This window comes from Schistocerca nitens, chromosome 2 (genome assembly GCF_023898315.1).
Source record: "Schistocerca nitens isolate TAMUIC-IGC-003100 chromosome 2, iqSchNite1.1, whole genome shotgun sequence".
Classification (NCBI taxonomy): Eukaryota; Metazoa; Arthropoda; class Insecta; order Orthoptera; family Acrididae; genus Schistocerca; species Schistocerca nitens.
In genome coordinates this window covers 33,491,625-33,515,260 of record NC_064615.1, presented here as the reverse complement: position 1 = coordinate 33,515,260, position 23,636 = coordinate 33,491,625, and the positions used below count along the sequence as shown (strand labels likewise).

The following is a 23,636-nucleotide window of genomic DNA, read 5'->3' as shown; positions in this document are numbered from 1 at the left end:
CAGGTGTATGAAACTCCAGAATTTTCCAAATCTATTAAAAACTGTGGTAAAAACTGAGATAATTAAGTATAAAATTTGAGTTTTTTCTAAATATGAAGTTTAAAATGTTCATTTTTCATAAATTAAGTAAATTCTAGAGTTTCATACATCTGTAGGTATGTTTTATATGTTGTGAAAAATTCATCACAGAATCTAACTTATTTACTAAGAATAGTGTACCTATAGCAACAAATGCAACCAATAGCACGTGAAAAAATGATGAAATTTCACATGTAAAAAAAATTATTTTGTTATGTTTTTGAACTTCCACTGCTGTGAGTGTGAATACTGAATCCTTCCTGGTCATGGTGATAAAGTTTTTTGAATTTATTTGTAAAAGTATAGACGGAGCCTTTCCCGCTCCAAATCGGCCAGTTTGGTGTCCTACCCCCCTTAATGAAACACACTCGCTGTTAGAATTCTGTAGCATTTTACGTATTTCACTACTTGTAAACGAAATAATATTTTGTCAAATGCAGAGCGTAAAACAAGATTAAAGTTTCTCTTTTGACACGTATTGATTAGACGGAACAAAGCTTCTCAGTGATTATGGTATCTATGCGTTTAATCTTTAGCCAGACAAGTACTCTTCTCTCATTAGCAGGAACCCTTAAAACGCTAGTATTTAACTCACATTATAAAATAATCCGACAGCTTGGCTACAGTATTTGCGTAGGAAATCAGCTTAAGATAGTAGAACTACTTTCTTTCTACCTGCATTGGTTAAGTTCTAGTGTTAAAGCAGAATTTCATGTACGTAACATGATTATAAAGGACTGTGGAGATGATCCAGTAGCCATATCTCCTTGCAGCAGCTAGGATGAGACGCGCATGTGTTGAGTTTGAATGCTACTAAAATTGATGCGAACTGATGCTGATTACATTCCATAACTTATGGGGAACAGGGTGTGTGCTTTAGGCAGATGACTTTGTTCTGCCTGCTTACGTTTTTGTGCATCATGCGTCTTACAAAGAAACAAAACGGACTAGAATCTACGCCAGCTCTCTTAGCCCGTGTGATCCCTAGGCACCAGTTCAGCTAAAGATTTCTCGCAATCTCTATACGTTCACCGCCTCTAGATGTCTAGTATTTATCGCACCCTGCTTGCCTGGTAAATTGTGATTCACTCCGTTGTGCCACGAAAAGGCTGGCCCTTGCTATAAGAATTTATTTATCTTCTGCCCACAGCTGTAGTGATCAAAAGTAATGCTAAATGCTACACAGATACGACCCACGCCCTATTTTACGAATATCTTTAGTTACGTTTTAATACCAACTATACGGAGTTCTACTCGGTAAATAATACAGTCTCAGGAGAGTTCAGTGCTCTGGTCTGATCTAGAGCTTACAAAAGATTTCTTACATAAATAAAAAGATTTCACAATAACTGGCAAGGGCTCCTTCGCGGACGAGCCAACAGAATATTTTCTTGGCACTTGCCAACGCGGAGCTCAATGGAATTTTTGTCTGCTGCCAGTGAAATGAGCCATTGCGACAGTATTAACTAATGAGAATGATATGATGCGATCTGTTCTTGATTCCCCTCTATGACTTTATAACACATGTCGCTGTCAAGTTGAATTCCAGTCGCTATGATTTATATATATATATATATATATATATATATATATATATATATATATATATATATATATATATATATACTCCTGGGTCCTTCGAGGCTAGAGAGGGGGAGGGAGGAGCAAATAATATGAAATCCTTCATTAATTCTACATGTGCAGGACGTCAATCAGTACAAAGTATTGGCTCAAAGCAGTGCTGTATCTACAGTTATTACTTGTTCTGTAGTCAGAGGAGTCGAGGAGTGTTAGTCACAAGGTCTGAAATGCCCTTGTAACGGGGTGGAGCTCCTGTGCATTCGACGCAACCAGTAGCACAATATCTCAATGAAAGCGACGGATCAAAAGCGACGGTCTTGTTGCATGCCAGCAATGTCATACAGTCTGTCTCTACTAGATTATTGTGTTTTGTGGAGGGCTAATTACGGAATTTGGATGCAGAAAATTCAAGGACAAGAGAGTGTGTTTGCTGGAATTTTAAATGGTTGTGTACATACATTTTGAATGAGAATGCATAGTGAGTCACATAAGCTGTTAATCTCAAACATTTCTGCAATAGTTTAATCTATCATAACACCCAGACGAATTGTAAAAATGTACTTTGTAAGCAATGTACACTCATTTGTCACGGAAACGTAGTCGAAAATATATTAATACCAACTTTATCTTCTTTCTTCCAAATAGATCTCCATTCATTTGTCTGGCGTATCGTAATTATGAAGGAGACAAATTCAACGACGCTCGACTCTCAAAAACATGATAGCTCTTTCGGGAAAAGTGCAGACTTTACAACGTAGCTTTTGAGCATAATATAGAAAACTGTCTTTCGTGAGAATTTATTATACCCTACAGAACTTTCGCGTCAGGCCGACGTTATTGATCAGACTTGCTGCAGGTGAGTGAGACTAATGACAAATTCAAAATAGTTGAGGGAGAAGATACAAAGCTCCATTTTCTCAGTGCCTGGTTCATACCGGTATTGCGTCGGTGCAATAGTCCGTTTATTGTCTGCACAAGCGACATTATTTGGGTATAAAATCACGAAGTTCTGTATACCACAGGTCAATTTCAGATTAAGAAAAGAGCTGAGTTCTTCGAAACTACTTAACGAATCTCGAAAAGTGAAACGCTGTTGAATTCTTATCGTTCCACTAAAATAAAAAAGTTGATTCCGATGTCTTTGTATTATTGCTGCAATATTACTGTGAAAAGAGACTACAGTTCGTTTATTCCTCCGTGAGAAATAATAGGTGCGATGTCTTAAATGGTTTTGGAAACAGTTGAGGCTAGGCGCTTACATACTAATACTTCTTTGTAAGAAAGCACGTACACAAGTTTTATTTCATTCAGGAAAGGCCTTACAGAAACTTACAGTAAGATATGAAGAGTACGATGTGTAAATTTACTTTCAGCTATCCTTTTGTTTCCTTTTTTTACACATACAGCATGTCAATATTGTACTCAATGAAAATACAAGTATTTTGACAGACTGTTTCAATGACACCTTAGTAACTTGTCAGTACCACTTTTCTAGTATTGATGCTCTAGATGGGTTACATATGTACACCCCACTACCATGCAGGGTGGATCGACTTGTAACCCTGATGGATAGTATGTTGTAAAAATTCAAAAGCATAAGGTCAGATGACAGCATAGCTCTGCTGCTCTGTCGAAACCGGACATCCACCTTTTTTTTTAAAATCGATCTTGGCTTATGAAGTTTTCTTACGTTACCATACACTGAAGATACCTCCCAGACTAACCGTGTCAGGAATATATAAAAAGGCTGTTTACATCTACTGTCATAATGAAGACAGAGGGAGCGGACTGGGGGTGATGCAGGCGGAGGGGGCGACGGAGGAGGGGAATGGGGTTTTCTTTGTCAGGAGCGGAACTGGCAGCACCCAGTACTGACATGAGGGCACTATTTACCATACTCTAACTGTAGAATGCGGCGGTAAACTGAGGATTCTATGTCAGTCGTCGTTTCTGTTCTTGCTTTATTAGAGTAGATCCAGAGTTCGGCTAATAACTAGCCATTATCCGTGCTAAAAATGCAAGAAGTACACGTTCAGAGCCTAGTATACAAAAGTTACAACTCGTGACATAACCTGTATACTTTGTACATTAAATTCATGCTAGTATTGCGGAGTTGTTATACATGCCTTAGTACGTCTACACCTCTGGTTCAGGCTCTTGTCACAGTAAGGTAGGCTTCTGAAAGCCATGAAACCGACTCTGATACTGTAATGGCTGGATATTTGGATTTATAAGGGGTGAAGAAGAACATTCCGTTCGATGGCCGTACAGTGCAGAGTCGGTATGCCAACCAGGCAAAATCGGTCTGAAGATGAAGCGAATCACTCCATCCCTGCACCAGATTGAAGATACTCGTTTGGTAAAACACAGTGACATGCTGTGTCCGTAGCTGGCTGCTGCACTTCCTCCTCCGACAAGAATCGTCGAGCCTTCAAGGCCTTCTATAAGGGTTCGAAGAGGTGGTAATGGCATAGGGAGATATCAGACTATAGGGCGAATGCTCCACTGCCTCCCACTTGAGTTGGCGTAATTTTTGCATTAGAGGGGACACGCATTAATCGCGACCAGCACGGAAATTAGCGCACCATTCAACAGTAGCTTTTGACAGACATCCTGCCCCAAATACGTTATTCATTATACGATGGCTGCCTGCCGGTACTTGTCCTTCGGTAGCGACGAAACAAATAACACCACGTTGGTGCTGTTTGGATGCATTTGGTAATAACGTCGCCAAATGGAATGATCATATAAAGTTGATCGTCGGTGAAGCAGATACCAGACTAAGATTCATTGGAAGAATCCTAAGGAAATACAATCCGAAAATAAAGGAAGTAGCTTACAGTACACTTGTTCGCCCACTGCTTGAATATTGCTCACCAGTGTGGGATCCGTACCAGATACGGTTGATAGAAGAGATAGAGAAGATCCAACGGAGAGCAGCGCGCTTCGTTACAGGATCATTTAGTAATCGCGAAAGCGTTGCGGAGATGATAGATAAACTCCAGTGGAAGACTCTGCAGGAGAGACGCTCAGTAGCTCGGTACGGGCTTTTGTTGAAGTTTCGAGAACATACCTTCACCGAGGAGTCAAGCAGTATATTGCTCCCTCCTACGTATATCTCGCGAAGAGACCATGAGGATAAAATCAAAGAGATTAGAGCCCACACAGAGGCATACCGACAATCTTTCTTTCCACGAACAATGCTAGATTGGAATAGAAGGGAGAACCGATAGAGGTACTCAAAGTACCCTCCTCCACACACCGTCAGGTGGCTTGCGGAATATGGATGTAGATGTAGATAGTTCACGTTTTCGCTTTTACTGCACGCTCATCGAAAAGAGACGAATGCCACACTACACACTAATGCCTTGTCTACATGTCGGTTGTTATATACCCTCATTGCAGCAGCGCTACGTCGCATATACGCTGCAGCAACGTCCTCACACGAAACTTTTTACCCCTTATAGTTACTATTTGTACAGTATTAAAATAAACGATGATAGTGTGGGAAGTGACAAGTGGATCTGTGGCAGGAAACGTCTAGCACAATTGCAACACAGGTAGTGTAGGTTGTCTGCCTGTGATTGAAGAAGTATTTGATGAAAGTCGTGAAAATGATTCAGGTTCTGAATTGGCTGCAAATTTAAATTTATATCCATGACCTAAAGTTGATTGATAACTCTAGGTCTTTGGGAAACGTCTTCCTCTTGTGAGCATGGAGAACATAGTGATAGGCATCCCTGGGGTTGTGAAGCAGCTGAATGGGTTGAAAATAAATAAATCGCCAGGTCCTGATGGGATTCCAATTCGGTTTTACAGAGAGTACTCTACTGCATTGGCTCCTTACTTAGCTTGCATTTATCGCGAATCTCTTGCCCAACGTAAAGTCCCGAGCGACTGGATAAAAGCGCAGGTGACGCCTGTATATAAGAAGGATAGAAGGACGGATCCTCAAAATTACAGACCAATATCCTTAACATCGGTTTGTTGCACGATTCTCGAACGTATTCTCAGTTCGAATATAATGAATTTCCTTGAGACAGAGAAGTTGCTGTCCATGCATCAGCACGGCTTTAGAAAGCATCGCTCCTGCGAAACGCAACTAGCCTTTTTTTCACATTATATCTTGCGAACCATGGATGAAGGGTATCAGACGAATCCATATTCCTTGACTTCCGGAAAGCGTTTGACTCGGTGCCCCATTGCAGACTCCTAACTAAGGTAGGAGCATATGGGATTGGTTACCAAGTATGTAAGTGGCTCGAAGACACGAATCCATATTCCTTGACTTCCGGAAAGCGTTTGACTCGGTGCCCCATTGCAGACTCCTAACTAAGGTAGGAGCATATGGGATTGGTTACCAAGTATGTGAGTGGCTCGAAGACTTCTTAAGTAATAGAACCCAGTACGTTGTCCTCGATGTTGAGTGTTCATCGGAGGTGGGGGTATCATCTGGAGTGCCCCAGGGAAGTGTGGTAGGTCCGCTGTTGTTTTCTATCTACATAAATGATCTTTTGGATAGGGTGGATAGCAATGTGCGGCTGTTTGCTGATGATGCTGTGGTGTACGGGAATGTGTCGTCGTTGAGTGACTGTAGGAGGATACAAGATGATTTGGATAGGATTTGTGATTGGTGTAAAGAATGGCAGCTAACTCTAAATATAGATAAACGTATATTAATGCAGATGGATAGGAAAAAGAATCCCGTAATGTTTGAATACTCCATCAGTAGCGTAGCGCTTGACGCAGTCACGTCGATTAAATATTTGGGCGTAACACTGCACAGAGTTATGAAGTGGGACAAGTATGTAATGGCAGTTGTGGGGAAGGCGGATAGTCGTCTTCGGTACATTGGTAGAATTTTGGGAAGATGTAGTTCATCTGTAGAGGAGACCGCTTATAAAACACTAATACGACCTATTCTTGAGTACTGCTCGAGCGTTCGGGATCCCTATGATGTCGGATTGAGGGAGGACATAGAAGCAATTCAGAGACGGGCTGCTAGATTTGTTACTGGTAGGTTTGATCATCACGCGAGTGCTACGGAAATGCTTCAGGAACTCGGGTGGGAGTCTCTGGAGGAAAGGCGTTCTTTTCGTGAATCGCTGCTGAGGAAATTTAGAGAACCAGCATTTGAGGCTGACTGCAGTACAATTTCACTGCCGCCAACTTAAATTTTGCGGAAAGAACACAAAGATAAGATAAGAGAGATTAGGGCTCGTACAGAGGCATATAGGCAGTCATTTTTCCCTCGTTCTGTTTGGGAGTGGAACAGGGAGAGAAGATGCTAGTTGTGGTACGAGGTACCCTGTGCCACGCACCGTATGATGGATTGCGGAGTATGGATGTGGATGTAGATGTGGTTGACATTGCTAATTTCCTGTAGATTTTTTTTCAAATTTTCGCAGCACTGACTTTGTGCTGCTGATTCATTGGTATGAACATTCAGCTCCATATAACTCATGGCTGACTTGGAAATAGACAATAAATTGAGATGTTTTGTTGACTAGTAGTCCCAAAGTGTTGTGTTGGATACAACATTTTGACACTTGAAGGTTTAAAGGACAACAGTGAAAGTAAGTTCGATGTTCCAATGGTAATTTCTCATCTATGACTACGAGTTTCCCCTTCTTGTGTGGACTTCAGTCACGATGCATTCCTTTTTGGAACCACCTGTCTGCAGTCGGGAACTCGAGAGCTAGACTTTGGTGTGGGACGACTCACCGTCAGCCCCTGGCCTTGGCGGCGTCGGCGGCGCGGGCGGGCGCGCGCTATATGCGCGACTCGGGGCCGGCGGCGTCCAGCGGTGACGTCACGGTGACGACGGTGGGCGCGTCCTCGCTGTTGGAGTCTCCGCTGGCGCTGTGCAGCTCCAGAGAGTCGGGCGGCGCCCGCAGGCCGCAGCGCGCCTTGCCGGGCCCGCCGGGCGACGCCGACGGCGACGGCCCGCACTCTGCACACACACCGACGACAGCTGCACACACTTCTCTCTCTACACTCCGCAGAGCGGGGGCGGCTACCCTAGCCGGTACCTCCAACAAGTGAAGGTGGCATTTTGCCCTTAGGTTGCATATTTATGAAGACATCTACATCTACATCTACATGGATACTCTGCAGATCACATTTAAGTACCTGGCAGAGGGTTCATCGAACCACCTTCACAATTCTCTATTATTCCAATCTCGTACAGCGAGCGGAAAGAATGAACACCTATATCTTTCCGCACGAGCTCTGATTTCCCTTGTTTAATCGTGGTGATCGTTCCTCCCTATGTAGGTCGGTGTCAACAATATACAGGCTGTTACAAAAAGGTACGGCCGGCCGAAGTGGCCGTGCGGTTCTAGGCGCTGCAGTCTGGAGCCGAGCGACCGCTATGGTCGCAGGTTCGAATCCTGCCTCGGGCATGGATGTGTGTGATGTCCTTAGGTTAGTTAGGTTTAATTAGTTCTAAGTTCTAGGCGACTAATGACCTCAGAAGTTAAGTCGCATAGTGCTCAGAGCCATTTGAACAAAAAGGTACGGCAAAACTTTCATGAAACATTCCTCACACACAAATAAAGAAAACATGTTATGTGGACATGTGTCCGGAAACGCTAAATTTCCATGTTAGAGCTCATTTTAGTTTCGTCAGTATGCACTGTACTTCCTCGATTCACCGCCAGTTGGCCCAATTGAAGGAACGTAATGTTGACTTCGGTGCTTGTGCTGACATGCGACCCATTGCTCTACAGTACTAGCATCAAGTACATCAGTACGTAGCATCAACAGGTTAGTGTTCATCACGAACGTGGTTTGCAGTCAGTGCAATGTTTACAAATGCGGAGTTGGCAGATGCCCATTTGATGTATGGATTAGCACGGGGCAATAGCCGTGGCGCGGTACGTTTGTATCGAGACAGATTTCCAGAACGAAGGTGTCCCGACAGGAAGACGTTCGAAGCAATTGATCGGCGTCTTGGGGAGCACGGAACATTCCAGCCTATGACTCGCGACGTAGAACGACGAGGACACCTGCAATGGACGAGGCAATTCTTCGTGCAGTTGACGATAACCCTAATGTCAGCGTCAGAGAAGTTGCTGCTCTACAAGGTAACGTTGACCACATCACTATATGGAGAGTGCTACGGGAGAACCAGTTGTTTCCGTACCGTGTACAGCGTGTGCAGGCAGTATCAGCAGCTGATTGCCCTCCACGGGTAGACTTCTGCGAATGGTTCATCCAACAATGTGTCAATCCTCATTTCAGTGCAAATGTTCGCTTTATGGATGAGGCTTCATTCCAACGTGATCAAATTGTAAATTTTCACAGTCAACATGTGTGGGCTGACGAGAATCCGCACGCAATTGTGCAATCACGTCATCAACACAGATTTTCTGTGAACGTTTGGGCAGACATTGTTGCTGATGTCTTGATTGGGCCCCATGTTCTTCCACCTACGCTCAATGGAGCACGTGATCATGATTTCATACGGGATACTCTACCTGTGCTGCTAGAACATGTGCCTTTACAAGTACGACACAACATGTGGTTCATGCACGATGGAGCTCCTGCACATTTCAGTCGAAGCGTTCGTACGCTTCTCAACAACAGATTCGGTGACCGATGGATTGGTAGAGGCGGACCAATTCCATGGCCTCCACGCTCTCCTGACCTCATTTATGGGGACATTTGAAAGCTCTTGTCTATGCAACCCCGGAACCAAATGTAGAGACTCTTGGTGCTCGTATTGTCGACGGTTGTGATACAATACGCCATTCTCCAGGGCTGCATCAGCGCATCAGGGATTCCATGCGACGGAGGGTGGATGCATGTATCCTCGCTAACGGAGGACATTTTGAACATTTCCTGTAACAAAGTGTTTGAAGTCACGCTGGTACGTTCTGTTACTGTGTTTCCATTCCATGTTTAATGTGATTTGAAGAGAAGTAATAAAATGAGCTCTAACATAGAAAGTAAGCGTTTCCGGACACATGTCCACATAACATACTTTCTTTGTGTGTGGGGAATGTTTCCTGAAAGTTTGCCCGTACCTTTTTGTAACACCCTGTGTTTTCGCATTCGGAGGAGGAAGTTGGTGATCGGAATTTCGTGAGAAAATTCCGTAGCAACGCAACACGGCTTTCTTTTAACGATTTCCAGCCCAAATCCTATATCATTACTGTGACACTCTCTCCCATATTTCGCAATAATACAAAACCTGCTGCCTTTCTTTGAACTTTTTCGATGTAATCCGTCGGTCCTATCTGGTAAGAATCCCACACCGTGTATCAGTATTTTAAAAGAGGACGGACAAGCGTAGTATAGCCAGTCTCCTTAGTAGGTCTGTTACATTTTCTAAGTGTCCTGCCAATAAAACGCAGTCTTTGGTTAGCCTCCCCCCCCCCCCCCCCAACATTTTCTATGTATTCCTTCCAATTTAAGTTGTTCGTAATTGTAATACCTAGGTATTTAGTTGAATTTACGGTTTTTAGATTAGACCGATTCACCGTGTAACCGAAGTTTAACGAGTCCCTTTTAGCACTCATGTGGATGACCTCACAGTTTTTCGTTATTTAGGGTCAACTGCCACTTTTCGCACCATTCAGATATTTTTTCTAAATCGTTTGGCAGGTCGTTTTGATCTTCTGATGCCTTTATTACTCGATAAACGACAGCGTCATCCGCAAACAACCGAAGACGGCTGCTCAGATTGTCTCCCAAATCGTTTATATAGATAAGGAACAGCAAAGGGCCTATAATACTACCTTAGGGAACACCAGAAATCACTTCTGTTTTACTCGATGACTTTCCGTCAGTTACCACGAACTGTGACCTCTTTGACAAGAAATCGCAAATTCAGTCACATAACTGAGATGATATTCCATAAGCACGCAATTTCACTACGACCCGCTTGTGTGGTACCGCGTTCAAGAGCCTTCCGGAAGTCCAGGAGTACGGAATCGATCTGAAATCCCTTGTCAGTAGCACTCAGCACTTCGTGTGAATAAAGAGCTAGTTGTGTTTCACAGGAACGATGTTTTCTTGACGTATAACTGCTGTGCTGAGAGTACATGTGGTAAAAGTGAGATTTCATAACAAAATGATCGAAGTGCACATTTCGAAAGCTAAAAATGTTGATATCTTCTGAGTAAATGTTATTATCTAAGGTTATTATCTAAAAGAAGTAATAGTTTTTTTGTCCGCTGGTTTGCATTGCGAGTCAGCGAGACGGTTGGTACTGCTTATTTTTAACAATTTTTTTCGTGCTTTATGTTGAATCAGCCAACGCGCAATGTAAGCTGCGTTCCAGGTTCGTTTGGTCTCTCGCTTTTTCTATCATTGCTACAGCAGTCTATGAGTTGCAGCGAACTGAATCTGTGTTCCTTCCTCTCATAATAATGGATACTCACCACCACCATTCTGCCAAATGTAGCAATTTCTTGTTATCAAACTACGAGGGTTGTCCAGAAAGTAAGTTCCGATCGGTCGCTCAATGGAAACCACAGTGAAAATCAGAAACATTTTATTTACAATAGTTAGCTACACATTCCAGATACTTCTCCACATAGTCGCCGCTCCGACTTAGACATCTGTCGGAGCATTATACCAAATTTCCAACACCATCTTCATAGAAGGCAGCCGCCTGTGCTTTCCAATAATTCTCTACGCTGGTCTATAGCGCGTAGCCGGCGCCCAAGTGTTGTCTTCGTATCCACCGTTTCATGTGAACAGGGATGATACTCAGGACGGGCCAATATGGCTGTGTTGTGGGTGATCGAACACTTACCACCGAAAAGGCTGCAGGAGCGTCTTCACTGCCCCTGCAGAGTGCGGCTGAGAATTGCCATGAAGAAGGAAGTGCGTGGCAGTTGTGTTAGGTGGGCTGCATACATTAAGGCGAAGCCTCCCAGTGGGCCCTCCTACTTGGCGGGAGACATCGTTGTTCTAGACACCTTTACTAGTTCACAGTGCCCTCACAACTGGAAAGAGCGTCTTGATGCGATCGACGGTCATACTAGAGACACTGCCCAACACATCTGTGCAAAGCTTCATCGTGTTTTCACTGTGGTGTCCATTTCACGACCGATCGGAACTTACTTTCTGGACAACCCTCGTATTTTCAATGTGTAAGCCTAAGAAATTGTACTTTTGTTCGAACTACACTGTATGAAAATATTTCTTCACTGACTGAGAATGGTTTTTGAAATCAGACAATTTTCCCAATCAAGAAAATAGAAGCTAATAGAAGAGGCATGGAATCGAGGAAACGGACTGTAGTGGAAAACCTATTTGTGACTGTAATGAAAGTGAAATGGGCGTGTGAGGTACACGTAACCAGGCGAATAGCTAAGATGAATAGTGATATTCTCTGCTGAACTGCAGACGATCAGAAAAGTTCGGGGAAACGACCTAACGACGGCTGGGTAGGTCACCTTAGGAAACATGCAAGACTAGCAAGGATGCTGAAACAGAACAGAATCGTGGCTACACCATAGTCCAAACCGCTGTGTTTGTAGCCTTCACAAAATTTCATTTTACGCAAAGATGACAACTACCTGTAGTCTGCGATCAACTTGGCTAGTTATTTGTCTCGACTATCGTTGTATCTGTAGGCATAAAGGCGCACTGCTTGGCAATGAGTTTTCTAGCGCTGCTGGAAGACGGTGAGAAGCAAGCTGATCTTGTATTAGACGAAACAGCACTATTGCAGCCACACACAGCCTGCAGAACGAAAGAACAGAATAGCTGGGTAGGTTTAACGTTAAACTCTCGTGGTAAAGGTACATAGGCGAAACGATACTGAAAGCACAACACAGAGTGGAATTTGTAAAGCTGATAAATGGCAGGGAAAATTGTACGAGAATCTGAACGGCGCTCCGCCTGTGCAAATAAATTATATGTATACCACCAGCGCTGCAGCGTGTGGCTCCTGTTTGGAGGACTCACGTCAACTGAACAGCAACGTTGGTTGCGGCCAAAAGATGAATCTTTCGTTGTGGGCAGCGTAAAATATCAACACAGTGATTCATTTATCTTATGTGTAGAACAATGGTAAATACACTCCTGGAAATGGAAAAAAGAACACATTGACACCGGTGTGTCAGACCCACCATACTTGCTCCGGACACTGCGAGAGGGCTGTACAAGCAATGATCACACGCACGGCACAGCGGACACACCAGGAACCGCGGTGTTGGCCGTCGAATGGCGCTAGCTACGCAGCAATTGTGCACCGCCGCCGTCAGTTGAAAGGTCTCTGTTGGATTCCTTTCATGTTTAATTTCTCAAATTTGTTGTCTTTTACGGCATAAATTCCTTTTCTAAATTTACTGTGGCGTTTCTGACTATCTGGGAGGAGACTGAGTAGTGGAACGTGTTACTTTTACACGTAAACAAGAACGATCTGTCACACTACTACACTTTAAAACACAGTTTATATGTAATTCATGTCACACAGTCTCATACGGAACCCACATCCGCTTTCTGTTATATACTGTATATTATAAGATACTGTCATCCCCCTTCCCTTCTGTGTGAGAGGATGAATGATCAAATGTGTTTGTAGTGGCATGCTTGAGGGTAGCAGACAAGGCTGTCTGCTAGAGAACAGTAGGACCAACGTCGGAACAGGTAGCTACGCTTTCTTAAAGCAGAGAGGTTTCTATTCTTAGTATGGTCCTGGCCGTCCGTTGTCATGTTGGTATAGGAAGCTGCCCCTCTGGCCCCTTCCGTTTGTCTTTGTGAGCCACCCTCAGGAAGCACGCTCGGTAGTAGGGAGTTGCAGTCTGGCGGTGGCGAGCGTCTGAAATGGTAAGATCTCCGGCTAAGCGCGTGTCTGCTAAGTCCGTAGGACAATGGATTTGTTAAGTTCAGCCTAACTGAGAATTTAATCACCTTTATTTCGGGTTAGCTCTAAAATATCTAAGGTTATCTTAAATTGCAGCGTAGTGTAATTCTCGTGTGAAGTTCATATTATTTTCCGGTAGTTGCTTTGTCACTACTTTATGAGTAAAGTGGAACCACGTGTTGGTCAGTAACTCTAACTAAGATCAATCTTAAATGCGAATGCTTGTGTGATTATAACGTCTCGTCTTGACAATATTTTCAATATAGCAACTTTTCTTTATGTTCAACCCACGTGGGGTGTACTTTGTGAGACCAGTACCACGTGCTTATATAACTGTTTGACCCGTCAGGTTAACAGTAAGACGTTAGTAACCAGTTCAAGGTTTTTCTTTTGTAATTTGCTTTTCGATCTAATTTATTTTAATTATCAAAATTATTGTGGAGTGATACGCTTTGTGTAAACCAAGTTGACCACGTGAAGCATGTGGTGTAATCATCAAAGTAGCCCGCAGCTATTCTTTTCGCGAAGATTTCACAAAGAGTTAATATGAATTTAGTATACCAGTGTGTGGTAATTACATGACGGACAGGATTGTGCTTCGAACGTAATTTCTTTGGGTAAAAATTTGAATCTGTTTGTAGTGGTTAACTTTCTCTTGCATGCGTTTCAACGTTCTTTGTGTGTTGTTTTATGAATGCAGTGTTGTATGCAGACTCCCAATCTTGGCTCCATATTTGATGTGTTCCGTAAGATTTTCACCATCCTAAATAAGGCACCAGTTTGTTACGAATAAAATTTAATATGCTGAAATTTCATGACCAATCTTAAAAATAAATTTCCAAATATAAACTGATTTCTTTCTTTTTATTTAAATTCTCCTTTTTATATATATATTACCGGTTGTTGTATGACTATTAAAAGATTATCATTAATGTTAGTCTGTTTGGGAATTTGGTAAACCTGGACTAGATACCTGATGAAACAGTTGCCCAGTAATCCAAGATTAACTTCCTCAGACAGATCACAGCTTTAACCCGCTTTCATTGTCCATCAGTACCGCTTTCAGCATACTAAATTAAAATTAAAACGTTACACAGTGTCAGCCAGTTTGCCGTGGCATACGGAGCTCCATCGCAGTCTTTAACACTGGTAGCATGCCGCGACAGCGTGGACGTGAACCGTATGTGCAGTTGACGGACTTTGAGCGAGGGCGTATAGTGGGCATGCGGGAGGCCGGGTGGACGTACCGCCGAATTGCTCAACACGTGGGGCGTGAGGTCTCCACAGTACATCGATGTTGTCGCCAGTGGTCGGCGGAAGGTGCACGTGCCCGTCGACCTGGGACCGGACCGCAGCGACGCACGGATGCACGCCAAGACCGTAGGATCCTACGCAGTGCCGTAGGGGACCGCACCGCCACTTCCCAGCAAATTAGGGACACTGTTGCTCCTGGGGTATCGGCGAGGACCATTCGCAACCGTCTCCATGAAGCTGGGCTACGGTCCCGCACACCGTTAGGCCGTCTTCCGCTCACGCCCCAACATCGTGCAGCCCTCTTCCAGTGGTGTCGCGACAGGCGTGAATGGAGGGACGAATGGAGACGTGTCGTCTTCAGCGATGAGAGTCGCTTCTGCCTTGGTGCCAGTGATGGTCGTATGCGTGTTTGGCGCCGTGCAGGTGAGCGCCAGAATCAGGACTGCATACGACCGAGGCACACAGGACCAACACCCGGCATCATGGTGTGGGGAGCGATCTCCTACACTGGCCATACACCACTGGTGATCGTCGAGGGGACACTGAATAGTGCACGGTACATCCAAACCGTCATCGAACCCATCGTTCTACCATTCCTAGACCGGCAAGGGAACTTGCTGTTCCAACAGGACAATGCACGTCCGCATGTATCCCGTGCCACCCAACGTGCTCTAGAAGGTGTAAGTCAACTACCCTGGCCAGCAAGATCTCCGGATCTGTCCCCCATTGAGCATGTTTGGGACTGGATGAAGCGTCGTCTCACGCGGTCTGCACGTCCAGCACGAACGCTGGTCCAACTGAGGCGCCAGGTGGAAATGGCATGGCAAGCCGTTCCACAGGACTACATCCAGCATCTCTACGATCGTCTCCATGGGAGAATAGCAGCCTGCATTGCTGCGAAAGGTGGATATACACTGTACTAGTGCCGACATTGTGCATGCTCTGTTGCCTGTGTCTATGTGCCTGTGGTTCTGTCAGTGTGATCATGTGATGTATCTGACCCCAGGAATGTGTTAATAAAGTTTCCCCTTCCTGGGACAATGAATTCACGGTGTTCTTATTTCAATTTCCAGGAGTGTAGAATGAAATACGACTGGCACACAATCGACCTTTTCAGAGAAACAATAAGATCTAGTTTGTAAGATGCAAGTGTCTCTACCTTCCAGGCATCGTCATGGCATACCTCCTTACTAAAAGACTCGACGAAAAACCAACCTTGCAGTGTGCCAGCACGCATGATTGAAAATGTCGAGGAATAAGAAAGTAGCAATATAAACAATCAAATCATAACAAAGGCTGTCAAGAGATATCAGTAAGAATATCTGCAGTAATAATTCACACCATCAAGTCCCTAATCAGCATCCTCAAGTATTTTAACTGCATCCTCGGATATTAAAATTTTGTAAATTACGTTAATGTGTTCATTGCCTCGGACCTCTAACCATATGCTTGGGTTTGGCCTGAATTTTCGTCTGCTGAAGTTTTAGCACATTGTTAACATTCCATTCACTAAGAAAGTAATGCCTAAAATGACAGTGTTTTAATACAACGTAGTCTGCTAGATCCTTGATACATTTCAAAAGTTACAGTTTTCTGTCGTAATTTTTGTGAATTTTTCTGTGGAAATTTTTAACAACGTTGGGAACCCAAATGGTGTCGTTACTAGTTGTCAGACATTGCATATTAGCAAATAATTCTAATGTAATGCTTCTATCAAATGTTCGTTGATTCACCCTAATATTAAATAATGTTAGCGTATTACTCTTAACAACATCATAAGCGTTACAATGTGTACATGTAAATGTATTTAAGAGAAACATTAAGAGCTTCAATAATTCTATACCGTCCTTTATTTATGGGGTACGTGACGCGCAAATCTGCTTCAGAATATGGAGAGAAGTTGCCAAACTATGGAGTGCCTTAGATTAGACTTTTATATCAGTCTGTGGCAACCTAATTACAACAATGACAGCGATAAAGGAAAGAAACAGGAATGACTCACGTATAACGCATAACAAGCGGTTCTGAGTTACCATGTATCGACCTATGCTGCAACCACCCACCATAATACGTAATGCAGCCTCCACGGGCGGCAGTACAGGTGCTAATTCTGGCATCTAGTCGATCGTACAGATGACGAATACTGTCCTAAGATACGTTATGCCACGCCTGCTCGACGTGTTCACGTAGTACTGTAAGAATTTTTGGCTGACGAGTCACTTCTCGCCCCATCATATCCCACACGTGCTCGATTGGAGACAAGTCCGACGATCGTGCTGGTCAGGAAAGTTGTTCCATTTCTTGCAGAGCACGTGGAGTTTCACGGGCAGTTTTTGGGCGAGCAGTATCCTGTTGGAGCGACGCATCACCTTTCTGTTGCAAGAACAGCTAATAACCAGTTCACAACAGTTTGTGTCGACTCGTCTGGGCCCACAAGCCTTTTATCTGAGCTGTGGTAGCTGCAGGATCTGCCACGGCTGCCTTTACAATACGACGATCGCGGCGGGCGACTGTGCTGCGCTGGACGTCCAGACCCTTGTCAACAGATGTGAGAAAGTTCACGTGACCACTAATCCCAGCATCGTTGCACAACTGACGCAACACATCCAACTTGTGTGAGAATACGCCGAAAGGACCATCCTGCCACTCGGAAGGCCACAATTTGACCGCTTTCAGACTCACTCAGCGGGATGTAGGAAGCACGAGTGCAACTCCGTTGCTTGGTTGCCTGCTTGCTTCACACGTTTTTACCACACTGAGACTTCTGGTTGTGGGCATTCCCGATTAAAGGGTGGATACAGATGGCGCTCTGTTAGCTATGCCACTACGCTGTCTGTTCAAAATGGTTCAGATGGCTCTGAACACTATGGAACTCAACATCTGAGGTCATCAGTCCCCTAGACTTAGAACTACTTAAACCTAACTAACCTAAGGACAGCACACACATCCATGCCCGAGGCAGGATTCGAACCTGCGACCGTAGCAGCAGCGCGGTTCCGGACTGACGCGCCTACATCCGCTCGGCCACAATGATCGGCTATCTCTTGGTGGATGACGTTGAAACCATATATCTACTATCCCCACGTCACTGCATGATTTTAAACCTTTTCAAAACTTTTTTGTTGCTCTATGTGTGACCAACCCGATACCAACAAAACAAAAAATAGTTAGGATTCTGTGTAATCGACAACAAATGGTTTACATGCTTAACGTCGAATATTTATAGTATTACCTAATCTGTAAAGTACTCAGTCGTATAAAGATGTTTCATACATAAGAGTTAGATTCTTTACAAAATAAGTATTAGAACATTGATAATTTTACTGTATGTACTGTTCCCCAAGCAACTATCGGTTCTTTAATATATTGTAGCTTTGTATTTACATGTAGTAAATCACTGTTGATTTCATGCAAAACTGAATTTTTATAAATACTGAAATCCTTTCTCACATGACCACATGTTGATGTTAACGGTTACTTAACATGCGTAAAATAGCATGTCAATCTGCTGATGTGTGCAGATAGAGAATGTGTGTTTTCGATCACGTACAGTCTATGTTACAGATAGGTGAGCGTAGAACTACATGTACAGTACCTTAGGTATTAGAGTTATGACACTAAAAATAATCAAAAAGTTCGCAAGTAGGATTGAGGTTAACGGTCAGATTCAAACGATGCACAAACCTCTATTTGACATACGGAACATACGAATTAATCAGTTTCATGTGAAGAATGTCAAAGAAGATAATGCTTTCTAGGAACCATGAAGGCTTCAATTTTAGTTTGTGAGTTTTTTAATTAGATTGGCGTCGCTAAATACTACACTCGCTGCAGCGCATCGGCTGCAAGGAAGAAGCTGATTGTGTCATGGCGTTTATTGCCTAAAAGGCCTTTGCACCATGCAGACCTCGTGAAAAACTATGGTTGCTTTTGAGATTCGTGCTTTGACCTCTCTCACTAGTTTACCGCGCGGCTCCGCCTGCTCATTACGCCCGGAGAGCGCAGCTTTCAGTGGACGCCTAAGCGCTATGCAACCAAAGCGACGTTGAAGCTGAGCTGTTAAGCAAACTTGCAGGCGTTGACTAGCGTGCCTTGCATGCGGATCCACGAACAATGCAATGTTTCGTGCGCGGACTGCTCGTTTATTGCACTTTCAGTTAGCGCTTTTAAAATAAGGCCCTATATTCTAAATGAAGATATAATTTTTCGACTATAGATGTCCTTCTCTGCATACAAGTCATCTGTCTATAGAGAGTTTTGTTTCAAAGGATTGATAATTTGGTAAATGAACAGGAACAAAGGAGGAAGTCTATTGCCAGTGAGGAGTAGATCACTGAAATGTAAACCGCACATCCCGCAGGCTGCACAAATAATCGTACCATTAAAACCCTAAATTGTGAAATATTTGCCCGACTCAGCCAATGAAATAACTTCAGTAATCACACTCACTAACAGCAACAAGTATCATAAGCTACAAAATTGCCATCAGTGAAATCAGATAGAGACCTCATTGATTTTTAGAACCCAGCACATCTCTCTTCAATTTCTCAAAACCATCGGGCTCAGTGGTAGAGAGTACGCACATTTCGGAGAATAACTCAGCCAAAGTCGAGGTTTCGGTTTTAACATAAAAATTACAGCCTACAGCGAAAGATGTCATGAAATTAACTTCTCTGATTTGCATACTGGCGCTATGAAATGTCTTTGCCTCTTTCTATCTGCGGCTAAGCAGTCCATTATAACATCCAAACTTCCATTAACTTTATCACAGTTCCGCAATGAAAAACAATTTATACAAGTGTACCGCGCTTAATACCATCAACGGGCTGAACCATAGAATGTGCCTAGCGTAATTTTAGAGAAAACAGCATCTTTAAGAACCAGTGTACAACTTGTACCATTTGTTTACCGGAGGAAGTCGGGTGGGAAGTTGGTTTCTGTGCACAGTACTGAAGCGATAATTTTCAATGGGATAGCTGCTCACACTCTGACGTCCATGAGAAATAATTGAATAATGACCTGCTACACAGTGACCCATCTATCAGCGAATCTGACGTAGCTGACCTCTGTTCCTATTGTACACACATTAGCTCTGTAATCATTATGTTTACCAATAGAAATAATAGCAGTTGATCCTTGACAAATCGACTCTCAAAATGCTATTGCCTTCACGACTAGCGAAACGATCAGTATTTCTGTGTCGCTTGTTTAATAAATCATTACATAAAATCGGTACTGAAAAAATCTCAACAAAACCAGACTGTTGTATCTGAACTCTTTCATATAGATACTGTGGGCAAATACCAGCCACATGGACAATATGAGATCTGCTAGAACCGTCACTTAGCATGCAAAGGTATCACGGTCTCTAATATTACAGGAACTCTATCTCACCAACATGACAGCTACTTTCAATGTAATTGTTCTGAAGTGTAAATAGTTGTTTACAATTTATCTCTTACGAAAACGGTCGAACTGCTAAGCAAAAGTGTGAGGCTGACGCTCCGTTGCAATGAGGCGTTCTTTGCAGTCGCAGATGCATATTTAATGTTTCATCATTAGAGCCATAAAGTAATTGCAGATGTGGCTCAATGTGAGGAAAATCGTTAAATTACTAACTCCCAGCAGTGTCTAACACGTGAAGTCTTTGAGGAAATGATGAATAATTTCTGCATTTCATCGACTTCTTAATATGGGACGAAATAAAATAGAAAATATTAAAACAAATATTATTTACTGTAGACACGGAACACAAATGCGTGTCACTTTCTGACATGACGTCCCCTATGGTCAGTGCAAGTTTATCAAATCTCATATAGTTTTTGAATTCTCGTACAACTCGATTCGTTTGTAGGAGCAAGCACTCGAACCATAGTGCGCCGTAGCTCTTCATCAGAACAGACCTTCTTTGCACCCAGTGCTTCTACAAGTGGTCCGAAAATATGCAAGTCACGAAGGTAAAGGTCTATGCGGGAAAAACTCACACGTCATGCCTGTGACAGTCTTAACTGTCGCACGGGCCCTCGTCGCCGTGCAATGTCTTGTTGCAGCAAAGCATCTACGTACAAAAGCCACATCGGTTTGGTTTGATTTCAAACTATAAATTTCTCACAAGGGAGTACTATGATTTAGACAGCTGCTTTTCTCGTGCTATAACGTGACGTTCGTGATCTGGACGCCAAACAATTTGGGAACATCTGACTTCATTTGTAGACTTGCTGCCAGGAAAAATACGTATTACCTATCTGACCCTTTCTTCGGAGAAGAATTTCAGTCAGAGACTGAGCAAGGAAATATTGTTTGTTCTTGGTTCAATATGCTTGTGCAATAGTCCTACTAGCTTTATTTCTGGACCAACGGTTGTGAATCTTCAACACTGTGCCACTTAAGCATATCGACATCCTGTTAAGAGCAAAGCTTCCAACATACAGGCTACTGGCGCCATTTTCGCTGTTTTTATTATGCGTTATGGTTTTCAGTTGTACTCGTAGTTTCCATTTACCGGAGATAGCGAGAAATTGGAAGAGATTTTTTCAACAGCTATATTTTACTTGTGTGTTTGTCTCAGCTGGTCGCGAATAGAGAAAAGGGGAGGATTATTGTGCAAACAGGAATGTAGGGCAGCAGAGTTTCTTGCAGCACGTGTCGCAGATATTGGCTCAGAGCGAGCAGGTCTTGCATGTCGATGTCGCCGGCTAGCAGCTGCGCTGCCCTCAATTTCATTTTCTCAACAGACCCGCCCATCGGCAATACGACGAGAATAGTCGGAGGTCGGGAGACGAAAACAATATACTCCTCTTATTGTCTGATATTTATGTTTGGATTTTATGACTTTCATTATGTGCTATTTAAATTGTAAGAATTGCTGCTACATATGACAGTTAAATTCCAACATACATAGCTTAGCTGAAAAGTTAATTTTGTGGAATCATTGCGACATTACCTGAAGGATATCACGCACGCTCGGTACGTGTCCTCTAAGGGCACTTTAAACCAGACGTTACCACACTCTTCCAATACCTTTTGATGACCACCTGCTTTTTATACGATAGCAAATATTACAATACGATCGATAGCATAGCCATGGTTTTCATTTATCCATATTGTTAATTGTATTAAGGAAGAATTGGTGAACGAGCTTTATACTCCGCTTTCATGAAATAGGACAAGAAATCGCTTTAGAGATCAGCGATTATTTTTAGAACTTACACACAGAATTTGGCTGTATGGCAACGTTTTCATTATTGTGTATTTCTGTATGATGTACTTCCGTTGTGGCGATCAGATCAAAAAAACAATAAAAAACACGTGCCCTGAAAAGTTCAGCACAGTTTTTGACGAGATTCATTGTACTTAACTCCGTTAATGTTTCTTGATCTGAAGACGCCTATGACTGAAAGGCGTCATAAGAAATAATAAATTTATCGCGATCCAAACAAAATTTGGATGTAAAAACTCTGCTTTCCCGCATCGACCCTGTTTCTATCCATATGTGTACAACATGTTCTGTCCCCGTGGAATGAACAGAACTTGGACGATCGTCTGGGCGCATGCAGATCTTCATTGAAATTAATCCAGTTCCCGTCGTGCAGTTCAGAGGAAGTCCATCAAGGACAATTTAGTATCTGGAACTCAATTTTTGGTAACGAAAGTTTGCTGACTTGAAGCATTCAAAGAATAGCGTTTGTTATGGTGGATTTAAACTATTCTAGATTAGATTCACGTTCGCTATTAAACGAAGGCGTATACGATCTCTGTCACAACACTCTTTTTATTGTAAGGCTATACACCAAACAAGATAGGACCTATACTCGGTAGACACAGCATTAGTCCAGTGTTCTAACGACAGCGTTTTAACCTAGTGTGTACAATGTGCCATGTGAATGCGGTGAAAATTACATAGGGCACACTATCAGTACCGTGTCGAGTATTGCACTGAATCTGTGAGGGCAGTCAAGCGAAATTATTAATGTATTTATCCCACTGTGAGACGAGATGGTCAATTCCTTCATGGAAAACAGTTTTCGGTTACCTATGGAACCATGATTGCACGCAGGCGTACATCTCTTCGTCCGAAGCTAATCGACAGCCACGAATGTCTTTCATCAAGATTCAGGGCTCCAACAATGTTGAAATCACTTGGGGAGAGATGGGGATTGCACGGAGGATACGTAAGGATTTCCCAGCGAAACTTATGGACCGTAGTCGAAACAGCCTTGGTACCTGAGAAGCCCTTACACTTTGTCACCATGGAATTTCTATATTTTGGGAGTTCTGAAAAAAGGCAATTGTGACCGAGGAATTGTTTCGTGCGAAGAGCTACACGCCTGCGTATAATGATCTTTCCGTAGGCAACCGGAGACATTTTTCCATGAAAGCACTGACCTTTGTGCCTCACAGTGGGGTAAATGTACTGACAATTATGGCGATTACTTTTGAAATAATAAAAAGTTTACCTACTTTTTTCCATCTCTCTCGTTTTCATTTGACTTCGGACATAAAAAAATTTCCTGATTAATTGCTGCAGATTCTGTCTCATCCCTTGCAGCACGATTCCTTATTTTATTATTTTTGCATAGTGACTGGATTGCCTTAAGCTTTATCTTGTCGAACGCCTTTTCATATTCGATAAATATATAATAAATTAGTAATGTAAATTGTCTATTCTCGGTTACTTGCACCAAAGTTGAAAGACAATCATAACACGTACCTTGACAAATAGAAAATCTCTTCAGGTGTATGAAAATCCTTTTTATGGGACTCACGACCGCTTTCGTGGTTTTACAATCACATCTTCAGGTGATCATCTAGACATAGACACATATACGTTATATTTACGTTATAGTATAAGTCCTCAGTCTTAAAATGTAGCTGTAATAGCAAGGCTGGGGTTATG

The 23,636-nt window shown here is 43.0% G+C and overlaps 1 protein-coding gene across 5 annotated transcripts in view; it reads right to left on the bottom strand.

Moving 5' to 3' along the window:
- LOC126235694 (G protein-activated inward rectifier potassium channel 3-like) overlaps positions 1-23,636 on the bottom strand; it is a 690,709-nt gene that overhangs the window by 259,830 nt on the left and 407,243 nt on the right. For 4 of the 5 annotated variants that reach the window (XM_049944441.1, XM_049944440.1, XM_049944438.1 and 1 more), the window contains exon 6: positions 7,384-7,612. The exons of the other annotated variant lie outside the window; for it this stretch is intronic. In XM_049944441.1, the coding sequence (XP_049800398.1) occupies positions 7,431-7,612 (182 nt within the window). In that variant the 3' untranslated portion in view covers positions 7,384-7,430. The remainder of the gene's footprint in view (positions 1-7,383; positions 7,613-23,636) is intronic. 5 annotated transcript variants of the gene reach the window in all.